At 39.6% G+C, this 18068-nt stretch overlaps 1 protein-coding gene across 2 annotated transcripts in view; it reads right to left on the reverse strand.

The window, feature by feature from the left end:
* Positions 1-1920: 1920 nt before the first annotated feature.
* The window catches only part of vegfc (vascular endothelial growth factor c), a 109187-nt gene continuing 93039 nt past the window's right edge, over positions 1921-18068 (reverse strand). Inside the window, exons 6-8 of one of the 2 annotated variants that reach the window (XM_072383651.1) lie at positions 13049-13373; positions 6488-6557; positions 1921-2460 (exon numbers count right to left, since the gene is read on the reverse strand). In XM_072383651.1, coding sequence (XP_072239752.1) covers positions 2440-2460; positions 6488-6557; positions 13049-13373 — 416 coding nt within the window. In that variant the 3' untranslated portion in view covers positions 1921-2439. The remainder of the gene's footprint in view (positions 2461-6487; positions 6558-13048; positions 13374-18068) is intronic. The other variant, XM_072383650.1, reaches the window with a different exon arrangement.

The raw sequence follows: 18068 nt of genomic DNA on the forward strand, positions 1-18068 counted from the left end.
GTTGTTGTAGGGATTCATACGTCACTTGGTAGTTAGTGTATTTAGAGCAGCTCTAAGCTTAGAGAAACAGGGAAGAGTGCTGACAGGGGGCTAAACTGGGTACAGTAAACATTGACAGCAATAAAACAACTCATATAAACTTAGAATAGTCATAGTTATATTGTGGATTTTTACACTGCTTCACTTTGGTATCAGATGGTTTTTATTTTTGGCACAATATTTGAACACCTGTGGTGCAACCACTACTCAATGATAACTCCTGCATCATACTGACTGCTGTTGACTGCAGGCTTTTTGCTGAATTATTACTAGATGTTATGGACAAACAATTGACTTTTATAGGATCCTTCCAGGTTCAAATCCCTGTGGGGAGTCTGCATGTTCTCCCCATGTATGCGTGGGTTCTCCGGAGTCCTCCCACCGCCCAAAGACGGGCATGTTAGGTTAACTTTATAAAACTTTTATATTCCACAATATGTTACTGTCAACAAACATATTTCTGTGTAAACAAACTCACTTGAGGCACACAGGCCAACAGTTCCCCCACCAACACACAGCAGCACCTCTTTGACTCTCCAACAACACGAGGTGGAGCAAGTACTACGCAAGATGAATCACAGGAAAGCTGCTGGACCAGATGGAATGTCTGGACAAATACATACTGCATGTGCTATCCAGTATCCAACTATCAGCGATCCTTACCATCCTTACCAGGGAGGATGGTTGTTTTTCTCGTTTGTGTGTGGCCCTATGACAGACTGGCGACCTGTCCAGAGTAGATGCAGCCTCTCGCCCAGTGTCAGTTGGGATAGGCTCCAGCTCCCTTGCAACCCCAAGTTGAATTAAGCAGGTATAGAAAATGCACGGATAGGCATGCCATTTTTGACATTCTAAAGCCAGAACATTATTTAACACAAGTAGTTGTAAGGCTCTACTATTTTTCTCACCACTCACTACACCTATGATTCATTAATCTCCTCTCCCGGATCAACTGTTCACCGACTACCAGTCCGTCTGTTCCACTGCAGTGTCGTACAGGCCTGATTTGTGTATCATGCTCATAAAAGATTTTTGTTGTGTTCTTCGCTCTTGGAACTCTTGTTTTTCTCAGCAACCGAACAACCTCTTAGTGGACCATCTCTGCATCACCTGGATGTTTGCTGGTCTCCACTACCATCACCTCATGCTCATGAACAAATAGTCACAGGTCAGTACTTGTCTTCACTGTCTCATTATATTATTTACTTGGACTTCATTGCAAACCTCTGTGTCCCCCTCAGTGGAAATCATATTCAGTTACCTGCTGACTTTGTCTCTGCAATTAGTGTTTGACTTTGTAAATACTGTAAAAGAAAATTCACGTTTGACTTGCATTCTGGGGTCAGTCTCAGTTTAAGAGATCTTTTCCTAAGTACAGTTTGAGCAAGACAAGGTAGCTGATTGAATCAATGCTAAATAGACTGACACTCATATAGCACTTCTTAGTTTGTATGGTATTACAAGTTATGTGATGCTCTTTCACTATTACACGCGATGGAACACCAATGGAAGCAACTTTAGGCAACCATTTAGAGATGTGTTCTGGGGGAACCTGGGGATCATGTCACTGACTATCTGACTGAACTCCTCTTCCTTCTGAGCTACAGCTGCAAATGGGTTGCCAAAGACCCAAGGTATACATTTAAGAATCTTTATCAATCTGAATTCTGTTCTTCTCTGACAGCTGTTTTAAAATCAAAGCAGTCCTTCTTATTTGCCACTTTGACTTCACATTTTTTGAGACAAATCTGAATGACATGAAATCCATTAAGGTCCCTGTGTCTTTAGGAGAGCAAATCCTGGCCTCACAACATTTGTAAGCATGTAACAGTACAACACACATCATAACAGACTGGACTACTGGACTAAATGAAACAAAAGAAACATTCAGTATACTTTATTTTACACAGAAACTTTACATGATACAAAAATATTGATCACAGTGTATTTTCATAAACAATACTGGAATTGCAATAGACAGAAGCTGAAAAATAGTATTCAATAAATTATATAATCAATATCTGACATTAGGAATACTGAAAATATTTTAAAACAATCTTATAACAAAAATTGAGTGTTTATTCTTTTTTTTCAGTCTTTCCATTAATCCTGGGCTCCAAAAATTGGCTCTCCCATTAAAATGTCTTCAAAGCAGAACCAGTGCATTTCTCATCTTCAGATACCAGTTTCCCACATTTGCATTCAATTCACTAAGGTTTCCCCATGTTCATCAGGGTCCACACACTTAGCTGCCATCACAGCTGATGGGAATCCTCTTACTAGCATCTTGTTAGCATCTTATGGGCCACAGGTCAGTCCAGCCGTCTCCAGTGGGATGGAACACAACGACACACCTCTTCACTGAAGAAGAAGCCTGGTTCACACCTTCGCCTTCTGACTTCACAAGGAGGCCTGAGGCAACTATAATGAAATAAAAGTAGATTTAGCTTCAAAACTAGGAATTATTTATTAAAATCTAATCTGGCAAAATGGGTAAAATAGGTTTGTGTTGGTGTGCAGGACTCTTCATCAAATAAAGAAGAGAAATAAAGAAATGAAGAAAAGAACACAACTCAAATCTATCACTACATTTGTATGCTTTGCATTGTTCAGTTTTTCCTTTGTCCATGTGGGTTTGTTGGTCATTTTACCTTCCTCACATAATGTTTGGTATGTGCTGCCAAAAGTTGGGATATTATAAAGAAAAACAATTGTAGAATAATTATTGTAAATAAAGAAAGAAAACAATGCTTCTCTAACACAAAGGGATTTGAATATTTCTTCCTCCACAGTGCATCATTTTATAAAATAATTTTAGGCAAATGCTTTCTTTAGAAAACATCACAGACTTGAAGTGTCTGGATGGATAGTGACTTTAGGCAAGACCCCCTTACCCTACCTGTAAGTTGCTTTGGATAAAAGCATCTGCTAAATACATAAACATTCAGGAATGCTGCTTAAAATGGTAGTTTGCAAAAAATAAAGTTTATCTTAATCTTGTTCAGAAGCTGAGTTGTATTCTCTAGGTTGGGAGGCCAAAAAGAAAGAAGGTTAATGGAATCCTTCCCACTGTTATCACTGATGTATCATGTATCTCTGAGCTAACAACAGCAATAGTCTCTTCTAAACCATCAACTTGTATTTTAGACCCAATCCCAACCAGACTGTTCAAGAAGGTTTTCCCCTTAATTGACACTTCCATATTGGATTTGATCAATCGGTCTTTGTTGATAGGATATGTACCTCAGACTTTTAAGGTTGCTGTAATTAAACCTTTACTTAAAAAACCTACTCTTGATTCAGAAGTGTTGGCTAATTATCAACCTATATCCAATCTCCCTTTTTTGTCTAAAGTTCTTGAAAAAATAGTTGCAGCTCAACTTTGTGATCATTTACATAGAAATAATCTGTTTGAAGAGTTTCAGTCAGGATTCAGAGTGCATCATAGCACAGAAACAGCACTGGTGAAAGTTACCAATGATCTCCTGTTAGCTTCTGATAGCCGACTTGTTTCTGTGCTTGTCCTGTTGGATCTCAGTGCTGCATTTGATACGATCGATCACAGCATTCTGTTACAGAGACTTGAACATGTTATTGGGATTAAAGGAACTGCATTAGGCTGGTTTAAGTCATATTTATCTGATAGATTCCAGCTTGTTCTTGTAAACGAAGAATCTTCCTCACATGTTGGAGTAAGTCATGGAGTTCCTCAGGGTTCTGTGCTTGGACCAATTCTTTTTACTTTATACATGCTTCCATTAGGTAACATTATCAGACAGCATGGCATAAATTTCCATTGTTATGCTGATGATACTCAGCTGTACTTATCTATGAAACCAGATGAAACTAATAGGTTGGTCAGACTACAAGTCTGTCTTAAAGACATAAAGACCTGGATGACTCAGAACTGTCTGTTTCTAAATTCAGACAAAACTGAAGTTCAGCTTCAGGGAGAAACTGTCTAGTTATATAGTTACTCTAGATCATATTTCCTTGGCTTCTAGTCCTACAGTGAGGAACCTTGGAGTTATTTTTGGCCAGAATTTATCATTTGACGCACATATAAAACTGGTTTCTAGGACTGCCTTCTTTCACCTTCGTAATATTGTTAAAATCAGGAACATCCTGTCTCAGGGTGATGCAGAGAAACTAGTTCATGCATTTGTTACTTCAGGATTGGACTACTGTAATTCCTTATTATTGGGCTGTCCCACATATTCTCTGAAAAGCCTCCAGCTGATCCAAAAAGCTGCAGCCAGAGTTCTGATGAGAACTAACAGCAGAGATCATGTTTCTCCAGTTTTAGCCTCTCTTCATTGGCTCCCTGTTAAATTCAGAATAGAATTTAAGATTCTTCTTCTCACATATAAAGCTCTTAATGACCGAGCTCCATCATATCTTAAAGATCTCATTGTAAGATATTTTCCTAACAGAGCACTTCGCTCCCAAACTGCAGGTTTACTTGTTGTTCCCAGAGTTTCTAAAAGTAGAATGGGAGGTAGAGCCTTCAGTTATCAGGCCCCTCTCTTGTGGAATAAGCTGCCAGTAAATGTCCAGGAAGCAGACACCCTTTCCACTTTTAAGATTAGGCTAAAAACTTTCCTTTCTGATAAAGCTTATAGTTAGGGATGGCTCAGGTAATCCTGAAACATCCCATAGTTAAGCTGCTATAGGCTTAGACTGCTGGGGGACCTCATCTGTCACACCTTTCCTCACTTTGCTCTCTTTTTCTGTTCTGTTTAATTTCTCAAATGATTTTATGTACATGTGACATTATTGTGGTTATTAACTTGTGTTTCCCTGTTCCGACAGGTATCCTTTGAATGGTGTTATGGTGTTTTTCCCCCCTCTTTTCCCTCTTTTCTGTCTTCTCAAACCCCAGCTGGTCAAGGCGGATGGCCAATTGTTTTTTAATTGGCTCTATATGAATGAATTGGATTATTTTGAAATTGATTAATTGGATTTGATTGGATTATGATTACAATGAATTGAACTCTAATTGGCTTATAATTGGATTAAATAACACAAAACCCTTCGTTATGTGGTATCCTGTCAAAGTGTCTTTTAAAGTCTGAGGATAGCAGAAACTAAATTGTGTTCTGAATTTGTCACATAACTGACAAATGCTTTGTCGTCCAGCTAAATATAAATTATTAACAGTCTACAAGTAAAAGTATCAAAATCAGTGGAATATGAACATTGGGCCTCATGCAAGAACCACTCGTATGAACCGATTTGTTCTTAAGTCGTGCGTATAAGTGATTTAAGAGAATTTCCGCATTCACCAATTTTTTCGTATTTTAAGTTTTCTTTCAGGTACGAACAGAATTTATGAGCGAACCTGTCGTAGGAGTCATGTAACATAATCCACTGTTATTCGAATCAAGTTTTCTTGACCAATAGATTGTATATTTAATTACTTTTAAGATATTTCTTCTTTATTTCGGTGACATTACGAACTACAGGTGACACGGAATTAACTCGTAATGGCTTTCTTTGCTTTACAGGTCCTGTAATTCCACTGCTGACACTGCTAAAACTGACAGATTTTCCTTTTTGGATCTCTGAAAGCAGAACTTCAGTTGCAGAGCCCATAAATATGTTATTTTTGCGCCTTGATGCCATTCTCATGATTCAACACTTCCTGACACAGGAGAAAGGAAGCGTAGCCTTATATGGTATTATTTTGGGCATGGAGTATGCAAACTTACTATCTTCGTGCACGTGCACTTAAATACGCATGGGTGGCATTCATCATTTAAGTTAAGAGTGTTTGTTGAATCTGACGTGGCGTGTTCATACGAGACCTTCATGAGAATAAAGTAAATAAAGAAATTTAGAATAAGAATACGAAAATGTTCTTGCATGAGGCCCAGTATTCTCTGCATACCATCATGACAAATCTCAAAGAAAACTTAAATGAAGCACATGGGGTAAAGATGGCTTTTTGTAATCAAAGCAACAGAATAAAGTAGTTAAACAGAAAAAATACTTCATTAATCCCTATGGGAAATAATAATGTTGCAGTATTTCTTTCTTTCTAATAATCATCTCAAGGTATCATTGTACATGGTCATTGCTGCTAGAAGAAATGACCTCTTGCACTGTTCTTCATTTTGTCACTGTGTTGTGTAAATTATGTCCAGTATTGTCCATTATGTTTTAAACTTCTTTGCACAATCAGGGGCTCCAGAGCAGTAACCCTAACCCCCAGCACAAAGCCAGCCCTCCTCATCATTTTGTTCGGTTTCTTGCCTTGGGTGCTGCTGCCTCAACAGATGGCTGCAAAGTAGAACGCACTTTCTACCACAGACTTATAAAAGATATGCAACATCTTGCTGAAGACATTGAAAGACCTAAGTTTTCACAACAAGTATAAACTGTTCTGTTCCTTCTTGAAGACAGCTTCAAGAATTTCCAGTCAAGTCTGTCATTCAGGCAAACTCACAGGTATTTCTCTACCACCTCCACTTCTTCTCCCAGGATAGTGATAGTGTTTTTTCTTACTCCTGTTCCTCCTACACAATCAAATCTTTTGTTTTGTTAATGTTCAAGATGAGGAGATTGTTCCCACACCATGTCACAAAGTGTACCCTATACTCAGCCTTTTTTCCCATCACTGATACACCCAACAACTGCAGGGTCATCACACTATTTCTGGAGATAAAAGGACTCTGAGTTGCACTGGAAGTCTGATGTGTAAAGAGTGAAGAAAAACAGTGAGAGCAATACCCCCTGTGGTGCTCCTGTGCTGCTGACCACCCTCTCAGAAACACAACCACTCAGTCCAACAAACAGCAAACTGTGGTCTGTTTGTGTAGTAGTCAATAATCCAAGAAGTTGTGGAGGCAACCATCTGTATTTTCTGCAGCTTCTTACATAACAGGCTGAATGCAGGTTGAATTATACTTGAAACACTTGAGAAATCAAAGATCATCATTCTCACCATGCTGCCTGCTTTATCCAGATGAGAGTGGGTTTGCTGAAGCAGGTAGGTGATGACATCTTCAACATCAACCCGAGTACAATAAGCAAACCAAAGTAGGTCCTGAAAGATGTTAACTTGCCTACTGGGGTAAGCCTGTAACAGTCTCTGCAGGACTTTCCTGATGTGTGATGTTAGGGTAACTGGTCTGTAGTCGCTGAGGGCAGATGGATGAGATTATTTAGGTATGAGAATAAGTGTGTCTTCCACAGTCATGGAACTTTCTCCTGGCTCAGGCTAAGGTTAAAGAGGTCCTGTGGAATCACACATACTGTAAATGTGAAATCCCAAATGCAAACTGTAGATATTAAATGCTAAGTTCAGCTGACCCACACTAGCAAAGCATTAGCACACTAGTAGGAGAGAGAGAGACTCAGTTTGGTGGTTGCAGCAGTGTTGTACAGTGTTGTTGTATCTGTAACTACCAGCTATCTCCAATAAAAGTTTGCTAAGTACTATGTGAATTATAGGTGGGTATTGGCAGTGATCTAGAACTCTTGTCACAGCTCTGCACAAAATTAATATACAGAGCCACCTCCCTTGTCACGTTTTATGTTTTGATTGATGTCTTGTTTCGTTATTTCCTGTTTTATTTTGAAATATTAACTTCCCTCTAGTTTCAGGTATCTTGCTCTTCCTCTTGTGTCAAATGTCTGATTGTCTTCCCCGATTCCAAAGTGTTTCCATTTGTTCCCCATGGCTCCTCATGTGTTCAAATAGTCTGCGTCTCCCTTGTGCCAGTGTGTCACAACCCTTCCATGTTCTTCACTCCAGCGCCTTGTATCATAGACTCCATAGCCACGTAACCTTGAGCCTGTAGTTGAGTGATCCTCCTACAGAGCTATCTTTGTTTGTAATTTATTCCATAATCATAGTTTAGCCCACGATAAGTTTTCATAGTCTGTGTTGTTCCTCCGTTAAGGAGTGATTTTGGTTTTGCTAATGTTTCATAGTAGAGTTTTGTGTTTGGTTTATAGGATCTTTGCGCCTCCGTTAAAGGAGAGCCTTGTTGTTAAGTTTCATAGTGCCTCCCTTTGTGGAGAGTTTTGTGTTTATTAGTGATTGTGCCTCCCTTTGTGGAGAGTTTTGTGTTTATTAGTGATTGTGCCTCCCTTTGTGGAGAGTTTTGTGTTTATTAGTGATTGTGCCTCCCTTTGTGAAGAGTTTTGTGTTTATTAGTGATTGTGCCTCCATTTGTGGAGAGTTTTGTGTTTATTAGTGATTGTGCCTCCCTTTGTGAAGAGTTTTGTGTTTATTAGTGATTGTGCCTCCATTTGTGAAGAGTTTTGTGTTTATTAGTGATTGTGCCTCCCTTTGTGGAGAGTTTTTGTGTTCATTAGTGATTGTGCCTCCCTTTGTGAAGAGTTTTGTGTTTATTGGTGATTGTGCCTCCCTTTGTCAAGAGTTTTGTGTTTATTGGTGATTGTGCCTCCCTTTGTGGAGAGTTTTGTGTTTATTGGGGATTGTGCCTCCATTTGTGAAGAGTTTTGTGTTTATTAGTGATTGTGCCTCCATTTGTGAAGAGTTTTGTGTTTATTAGTGATTGTGCCTCCCTTTGTGAAGAGTTTTGTGTTTATTAGTGATTGTGCCTCCCTTTGTGGAGAGTTTTTGTGTTCATTAGTGATTGTGCCTCCCTTTGTGAACAGTTTTGTGTTTATTAGTGATTGTGCCTCCCTTTGTGGAGAGTTTTGTGTTTATTAGTGATTGTACCTCCCTTTGTGGAGAGTTTTGTGTTTATTAGTGATTGTGCCTCCCTTTGTGGAGAGTTCTGTGTTTATTAGTGATTGTACCTCCCTTTGTGGAGAGTTTTGTGTTTATTGGTGATTGTGCCTCCCTTTGTGAAGAGTTTTGTGTTTATTAGTGATTGTGCCTCCCTTTGTGGAGAGTTTTGTGTTTATTAGTGATTGTGCCTCCCTTTGTGGAGAGTTTTGTGTTTATTAGTGATTGTGCCTCCCTTTGTGGAGAGTTTTGTGTTCATTAGTGATTGTGCCTCCCTTTGTGAAGAGTTTTTGTGTTTATTAGTGATTGTGCCTCCCTTTGTGGAGAGTTTTGTGTTTATTAGTGATTGTGCCTCCCTTTGTGGAGAGTTTTGTGTTTATTAGGGATTGTGCCTCCCTTTGTGGAGAGTTTTGTGTTTATTAGTGATTGTGCCTCCCTTTGTGGAGAGTTTTGTGTTTATTAGTGATTGTGCCTCCCTTTGTGGAGAGTTTTGTGTTTATTAGTGATTGTGCCTCCCTTTGTGGAGAGTTTTGTGTTTATTAGTGATTGTGCCTCCCTTTGTGGAGAGTTTTGTGTTTATTAGTGATTGTGCCTCCATTTGTGGAGAGTTTTGTGTTTATTAGTGATTGTGCCTCCCTTTGTGGAGAGTTTTGTGTTTATTAGTGATTGTGCCTCCCTTTGTGGAGAGTTTTGTGTTTATTAGTGATTGTGCCTCCCTTTGTGGAGAGTTTTGTGTTTATTAGTGATTGTGCCTCTCTTTGTGAAGAGTTTTGTGTTTATTAGTGATTGTGCCTCCCTTTGTGGAGAGTTTTGTGTTTATTAGTGATTGTGCCTCCCTTTGTGGAGAGTTTTGTGTTTATTAGTGATTGTGCCTCCCTTTGTGGAGAGTTTTGTGTTTATTAGTGATTGTGCCTCCCTTTGTGGAGAGTTTTGTGTTTATTAGTGATTGTGCCTCCCTTTGTGGAGAGTTTTGTGTTTATTAGTGATTGTGCCTCCCTTTGTGGAGAGTTTTGTGTTTGTTTATTAGTGATTGTGCCTCCCTTTGTGGAGAGTTTTGTGTTTATTAGTGATTGTGCCTCCCTTTTTGGAGAGTCTTGTGTTTATTAGTGATTGTGCCTCCCTTTGTGAAGAGTTTTGTGTTTATTAGTGATTGTGCCTCCCTTTTTGGAGAGTTTTGTGTTTATTAGTGATTGTGCCTCCATTTGTGGAGAGTTTTGTGTTTATTAGTGATTGTGCCTCCCTTTGTGAAGAGTTTTGTGTTTATTAGTGATTGTGCCTCCCTTTGTGGAGAGTTTTGTGTTTATTAGTGATTGTGCCTCCCTTTGTGGAGAGTTTTGTGTTTATTAGTGATTGTGCCTCCCTTTGTGAAGAGTTTTGTGTTTATTAGTGATTGTGCCTCCCTTTGTGGAGAGTTTTGTGTTTATTAGTGATTGTGCCTCCCTTTGTGGAGAGTTTTGTGTTTATTAGTGATTGTGCCTCCCTTTTTGGAGAGTTTTGTGTTTATTAGTGATTGTGCCTCCGTTAATTGAGAGCATCTTTTGTTTATTCCGCCTCACTAGGAGAGTGTGAGAAGTTTATTTGTTACCATTTCATAGCCCTATCTGTTTTCCTCCTAGAGTGGAGAGGGTTTTGGTTTTGATCATTTCATAGCTGCACCCCCCTCTAATATAGTTATTGAGGAGAGTGCTTCAGGTTTTCACAGCCTCTCGTTTTTGCTCTGTCCTGGAGAAACAAGTTGTTTGTTCTAAATAAACATTCTGACTTTGAAAAGACCCTGCATCTGTGTCCTGTGTCTTCACGGTCCGTGACATCCCTGAGTCATCTAATAGGACTATTTGTAACATTCAAATGTTAGGGATGGGTTTGGCTTTAGATTTCCTTAGATTCTCAGCTTCCCTGAACTATGTAAACATCCTAAAAAACAGTTAAACAGTCAAACTCCAAAATTCAGTGAAACAGCTCTGACCCTAAGATAATTTAAGCAAGGATTATCAAAGACATAGACCTTGTTTTTCATGCAAATTCTCGAATTTGCTCTACTCAGACTTTAAGTGTTGTGAGAACAATTGGCAATGTTACAAAGTGGTAAAAGCTTTGCCATCCAAACTTATTTTTCTTTGTTTTAGCATGTATTGCTAAATTCAACAGCCAAAATAACAAAAAAAAAATATATATATTAACAAATAAAACCAAAACAAAACATGAAAGACCTTGGGTTCGTCCTGTCTGCAATTAAAAATATAAGCATATGCAATAGTCATTGTGTTTAAGGATCTATCTTCTGTGGACTTAAAGAAATGTAAAACTGCCACTTCAATTTTTCTGGGCCCTCTTAGACGATCTGATTGGTCAGACTTAGAAGTATTCAATAGTAATAGTCAGAACTATTTAGATAAATGTACATCACTGTTGAAACTGTCATATGTTTTGATCCTGGAGATTGAATTTCTAGTCTTCCTTTGCTTATGCAAAATACTTCTTGTGCAGTCAAAGTCAATTCAAAAATACAATCTGTTGTATGACACCATATGTATGAACGTGCACTTTTTAAGACACAATGAGTGCGAACATTTGTTAACTGGCTGTGAATTCGAAAGCTGCTAACAAAGAAACAGATTATATTTGATCGCTCTCCATTGTAATAGCAAACTATGCATTAACATTAACAATGGCCTGCCACGTGTCCCAGAGGCCTACGTGCTTTCAGTAGTACCAAACACCGCTGCCTTACAAAAACAATGAGTTCAAACTTTTTTGTGTGTTCCAAGAGTTTACGGTTACCACTTGAATGTAGATTTCATAACAGTAAAAACTACTTCAGAAATACCATATGACTTACAACCTGTACCTCTCCACCAGAACTTTAACCACAGCAAGAAATGTACACCAAAGTAATATCAAACCATTTTCAGAGGCTTTTGCAACCCACAAGAATGACATTTGGAATTGGTGAAAGAAAAAAACTTTTCTCATGTCAAGTCAACTCTCACCCACAGTTTGGTCCTACTTGACCAGACCAGCAACATTAACACAAGCAGAGTAAACGTGGAAGACCAAAGAAAGACTGAAATATCCAAGACCTTTCCTACTTAGTCTACAAAACAGAGCCTCTGGCACATAATTGCCACTGCTGTTTCGGTTGCATGGTGTGTCACTTGGTGGACGACAAAATATTTAGTTCTGGTTACTGGTCATAGGTCTTCTGGTTAGAGACCTATGAACCCACGATGAAATACACAGAAGAGTCTAAATGGACCCATACTCTGTTTGAAACACATACACTTATAGTTGCACACACATAAGTGCCAGATCCCAAACTTTGCTGTCCCACTCATAAATCATTCTCAAACAGGGTCACGAGGGGTCAACACTGACAGGATGAATTGATGTGTGTATAGGTGTGTGTGTTTCTGTCTGTGTGGGGAGAGGAAATGGTTAAGTGACAGCTATGAGAAGTCATTTGCACATAGAGGGTGAGCATTATACACCAGATTCACTGCAGTAAGCACGTACTCCTGCCAGACCAGTGCTTTCCTCTGGATATACAACTGCCATCTTAAGTGTGTAAATGTATGTGGGTTTATGTTCACTACTTCAGGATGATGTAACCACTGAAACACTGAATGGAATATCTCCCAATAATCAAAAATTTACTGAGGTAATTGTTGCTAATAAGATAATTTCCTAAACAAACTTATTCCAAATGATAAGAGGTCTGGACTATGACAAGTGGCTTTATATACCACACGTCAATAGGATGGTGATGGGAGAATGAATGGATGCAAAACAGGTGGATGGATGGGTGATGAACAGGTTGATAGGTGGGTGGGAAAGGGTTGCCAACGTTTTGCTTAGTGCACAGATGCAAAACTGCTGAAGGGATGGAGGGAGAAATTAATGACAGATGGATGGATTAATAAAAAAAGAGAGATCAATGAACAAGAAAAACTAATAGATGGGAAACTTTGAAACTATAAAAGTTGCAAAAAATCAACAAAAAGCATGTGAGCTTCATGAGCATGATGAGGTGAAAATAAACACAAAAGATGAAAGCTGATGCAAGAGAAATACATTACATTTTATTCTATGAAGTGATAGCCTTCTATAATGAAAGAAAATTGCTGTCTTTTGGAATCATGATCAATCTTTCTGATCTAAACTTGCAAACAGCCTCATAGTACAGCTCCTTTCAGGCCAACCATCACACACTATTCTCATTCATAGTGCTGCGAAAAGGGCAAAACTGGGGAATTATAAAAACCCTGTAACAGCAACTGGTACTGAAACCCTTGCATCACTCCTTACCTGCACGTAGCTTGGTGAAACCTTCTTCCTTTTAGGAAACACTTATTTGGTGACTCATTACATTCACATGAGCACTTCGTCTTGTTGAGGGGCTGGTGCCTCGGACAGGTCTTACTGCATGTGCACTGACAAGTCTCCTTGTTGAAGACATGGTTCAAAGGGCAGGACAGAGCAGGCAGCATGTTGCAAACACACTGGCAGGTGTTTCGGTCTAGGTGTCGGTTAGGGCCGCAATCATGGTTTGGATCTTTGTGGCGACAGATGCACTGACAGCTGTCCAAATCCAGCTCCTTATCTGGGCCACACACATCTGCTGAGAATATGTCTACAGATTTGAAGAAAAAATAAATAGAGAGAGAGACAAAAGCACTTAAGAAATTTACAACACAATAGACAGGAGGTAAGAGACTAGAAACACTGGAGATGAGAGAGTACAGTAATATATACAATGTCTCTTTTATTTTTATATTTTTTAAGCTTATAGTTGTTTAGGTATTTAGGTGAACACCTAAAAACACCTAAAGTTTAGGTCGAGATATTTTATTTGTCTCTGTCTGTTTACTGTCCCCTTGAAATTGTGTAAGATACGGTAGCAACAAATCTAAGATGAATTTATCTAATTTGGATACTTTTTACGAAAATGGATGGTGATCAGAATAGTAAGTATAGGTATATATATATACTGTGCTAAATAACGAATATGTTGGAGAGGAATTGGTGATATAGAGCACTATTTCACTAAAACACAAAGTTGTTTGTATAGGATGGCTGAGGGGAATGCAAAAGTTGCAGATGTTGTCAATGATATCTGCAGACTTAAAGAACAAATTATACCAAAATTTAAAAAGAATGCTGCAAAAATTGGATGTTTCTAAAAGTCTTATACAGTTGTGTAAAACTGTATAACACCATCTGGGCAGCCCAGATGGAGTCTGTCCAAGGCTTCTGAAGGACTGTGCTGGTCAACTAGCAGTCCCTCTTCATAGGCTCTTCAATATGAGCCTTCAGATGGAAAAAGTCCCGGTGCTGTGGAAAACTTCTTGTCTCATACTGGTGCCCAAATTAAGGCAACCGGTGGAGCTGAATGACTACAGACCGGTGGCTTTGACATCTTATATTATGAAGATTTTGGAGAGACTCCTTGTTCTTCGCATGAGATTGCAGGTTGCTGAGGATCTTGACCCCCTCCAGTCTGCCTACCAGAAACACAGAGGAGTGGAAGACGCGATTCTGTACATGCTGGATTGGACATATGCTTATCTGGATGTGCCTGGTTCATATGTGAGAATCATGTTCTTTGACTTCTCCTGTGCCTTCAACACCATACAGCCTCCCATACTGAGACAAGCTTCTAGGTATGGGTGTGTTCCCCTCCCTGACATCATGGATTATAGACTATTTGACTGTCAGACCACAGTACGTCAGGATGGGGAGATGTGTTTCTGGAACACTAGAATGCAGTACTGGGGCTCCGCAGGGTACCGTTTTGGCTCCTTTTCTTTTCACTCTGTACACATCAGACTTCAGGTACAACTCAGAGTCCTGCCACATACAGAAGTATTCTGATGATACGGCTGTTGTGGCATGTGTGCGCGGTGGACAGGAGAAGGAGTACAGGGACCTTATGGAGTCCTTCCATAGCTGGACCAAAAATAACTTTTTGCTCCTGAACACTACCAAAACCAAAGAGCTGGTGGTGGACTTTGGGAGATCTAAAACTCCATACCAGTCAGTCTGCATTGATGGAGGGGAGAGAGAGACTGTTCAGTCCTGCAAATACCTGGGGGTGGTGCTGAATAATACACTGGAGTGGGCTGCCAACATAGAAGCAGTGTACAGGAAGGGCCAGAGCCGTCTCTTCTTCCTGAGACTGCTCAGGTCCGTCATTGTCTGCAATGACATGATGTGCATGTTTTATCACACTATCAGTGAGAGTGCACTGTTCTATGCTGTCTGCTGGGAGAGTTGCACTACAGACAGAAACTGTAGGCACCTGGACAAACTGGTGAAAGAGGCCAGTTCTATTGTAGTTTGAAGACTAAACCCTTTCAGTGCCTAGGAGGAAACTGTATTCTGTTTTGGAGAATAATAAACATCCTCTCCACAGCATCCTGGCAGGACAGAGGAGCAGCTGCTGTGAGAGGCTGCAGGACTGAGAGGTTCAGGAGGTCCTTTGTCCCCACAGCCATAAGGCTTTTTAATAGTGACTGCTGACATGTTCTTCTCACATTTATTCATTTATTTATTTCGTCATTGATTATTATTATTATTGTTGTTGTTGTTTAGTATGCAATCATTGTAAATATTTATAATTTTTTGAGCTACTCGACTAATTTGAATTTCCCCCACTGGGGGATGAATAGTATATTTCTATTCTATTCTAAGAAAGCTATGAAACTAACATTCCAGAATAACACAAGGATGTTCTTCCTTTCTTCTGGAATATCACAGATGGCTTTCCTCCACAAATGGCACTCATGGTTTTCAGGAAAAACACAAAGGTCTGCTAAATAACTTTTCAATACACACACACTATATGAGTGTGCGTGTGTGTCAGAGATGAACAAACACAGATAACAAAGGCACACGGCTTACTGTTGATTCAATGCAGGGTGCTTCTTCTCTCTGTGTGCTCTTACAGACATCAACAACCTAAATCATTGTAATGACTTTCAGTGAAGCTTTCTTCCCCAACAAGGATTATCGTTCTTAAACTGGGAATAACAGCGTAGTGCCTGTAAATCCATGAGTGAACAACACTAAATATTTCTGTCTTAACATTGCATCTTGTAAATTTCAACCTCATTATTTCTGCTTTGGATGATAGTGTCACAGCCCATGTTTTGTTAACTCTTGTTTTCAGGTTTTCTGTTATATTCTTAGATTCAGTTCTTGTCATGTTTCTCCCCTGCCAGCAGCTTCACTCACATCACCTGTTTCATTGTCATCAGCTGCACGTCATTCACTAATCACTCCCTCCACAGCATTTAGTCTCCTGGTTTCCTTTCATTCATTGCAGAATCCTCACCTCTTCTTGATGTCTTGCTCACGAAAGTTAAGTTTGGTTTCTTGCCTCATAGCCATAGTTCATAGTCATTGTATTTATTCCATAACATAGTCTTGTTTTGTCTTTTCAAAGTTAAGTATTTTTTGAGATCCGGCTCTGCCGCGCCTTTTGTTCTGGCTCCTGTTTTTGTGAATAAACCTTTTTTGAATCCAAGGAACTGCATCTGGGTCCTACCTCACCAACGATAGTGACCACACAATTACACTTTTGGTGGGGATCCATCCTTTGTGGATGTGTTTTGGAGAAAATTAAGGTAATATGTCACTGTGTAGCATTCCCAAGTTGTTCAGAAATCTAATCTTAAGAATCAAGGCAGCGACTAAAAGTGTTTGTTCAATATGGAACCCTTATATTTAGGCAGAGATTATTGACACAGCCACAATCACTCACTGACCACCGGTCCTGTTAGGCGCATCAACCTCCCTGGTCAGCCTCCTTCGTAAGATTAGAGTTGAGGGCTGCATTGGGATTGGGTCTCGCGGGACCTAGCTCAAATCTCGCGGGAGCGGGCAGTATTAACTTTGCTACCGGCGGGAGCGGGCGGCTAAAAACACAAAAAACACTGTGAGATCGGGATGTAGCCTAGCGAAAGGATGTCAATACATTATGTGGAAAAGAAGCTCAAAGAAGGTCTTTACAGCACAAAGACAAAGCAAGGCAAGTCTGACATTTCTGAGAAGTTTCTCAATTGTCCGTGAATCTCTTTATTAATAGCCTATAAAATGACGTGTTTCCTCCTGCGGGACGGGAGAAGACACAAAATTATTACATTTCTATTATCGTGCGGGCATAAATTCTCAAATTTTTGCGGGTGCGGATGGGAGTGGACACACACATTGCGGGAGAAAATGGTCAGAAATTCAGCGGGAGCAGGATGAAGAAAACAGTCCCGCACAGGGCTCCAGATCAGAGCCTCTGCAAGCCTAACATGTAACAGGACTACTGCGTGTCTGCGGCCATCTCCGTGGACAAGCTCTGTGTCAACAGGCAGATCCACTGCGATCTGAACACAACTACATGATGATGCTGGAAATTAAAACAGACTCACACACACAGAAGCATACATCCAACACATGGAACTTGCGTGGAACTGGTTTCAGGGAGAAGAGATTGCAAATTTTCACTTGATTAGAAGAACTACAAGCAGACATCGTCTTATTACAAGAGACTCATTGTTCACAAGCTGCCACAGCTGCACAGTTTCCTCAGGCTGACAAAAGTCCTGACAAAGAGGAGTACATTTTACTGAAAACAGCACAATAATCGACCCTTGCATTGCTAATATATATGGCCCAAATGTTGATGACCCCTCGTTTTTTCTCTCCTTTTTCACTTCACTCTGTGATAGCATGGGTGACAGTCATTATGATAGGGGACTTCAACCTGGTATTGGACTCTGGAATGGACAGGCTCAGTACCACTGGTAGTCTTAGGACTATCTACAAATGTTGGCAAACAGTACATGAATGATTTTGGTCTTTGTGATGCTTGGCACTCCCACCACCCCACTCTCAGAGAATACACTTTTTCTCACCAGTACACCACTCGTTCACAGCGCCTTTACAAGTAATATCCCAGAAACAGAAATCCATCCCATCACTCTCAGTGATACCGCACAGTTTTTATCACCCTGGTGTATCAGGGAACCACACCACCAACTAGAAATTAGAGATTGAATACATTATTACTTAAAGATCTTGATTTTATTAATTTCTTTAAAAAAGAATGGACTAGATATTTGGAAAATAATGACCAACCAGGAATATCAGCAAGTATTTTTTGGGAAGCAAGAAAAGCAGTAATGTGAGGTAAAATAATCTTTTTTTCATCGCATAAGACAAAGAAAGAGAATTTCAAAAGTATTAGAATTAGAAATAAAAATTAAATCAATACAGGATGCCTACGGTGCCTTCCTAGATGAACACATTTTAAACAGAATGGGGGAAAAAAACT

This window comes from Leuresthes tenuis, unplaced genomic scaffold (assembly GCF_036924035.1).
Source record: "Leuresthes tenuis unplaced genomic scaffold, fLeuTen1.0.hap1 SCAF_4, whole genome shotgun sequence".
In the NCBI taxonomy this organism is placed as follows: Eukaryota; Metazoa; Chordata; class Actinopteri; order Atheriniformes; family Atherinopsidae; genus Leuresthes; species Leuresthes tenuis.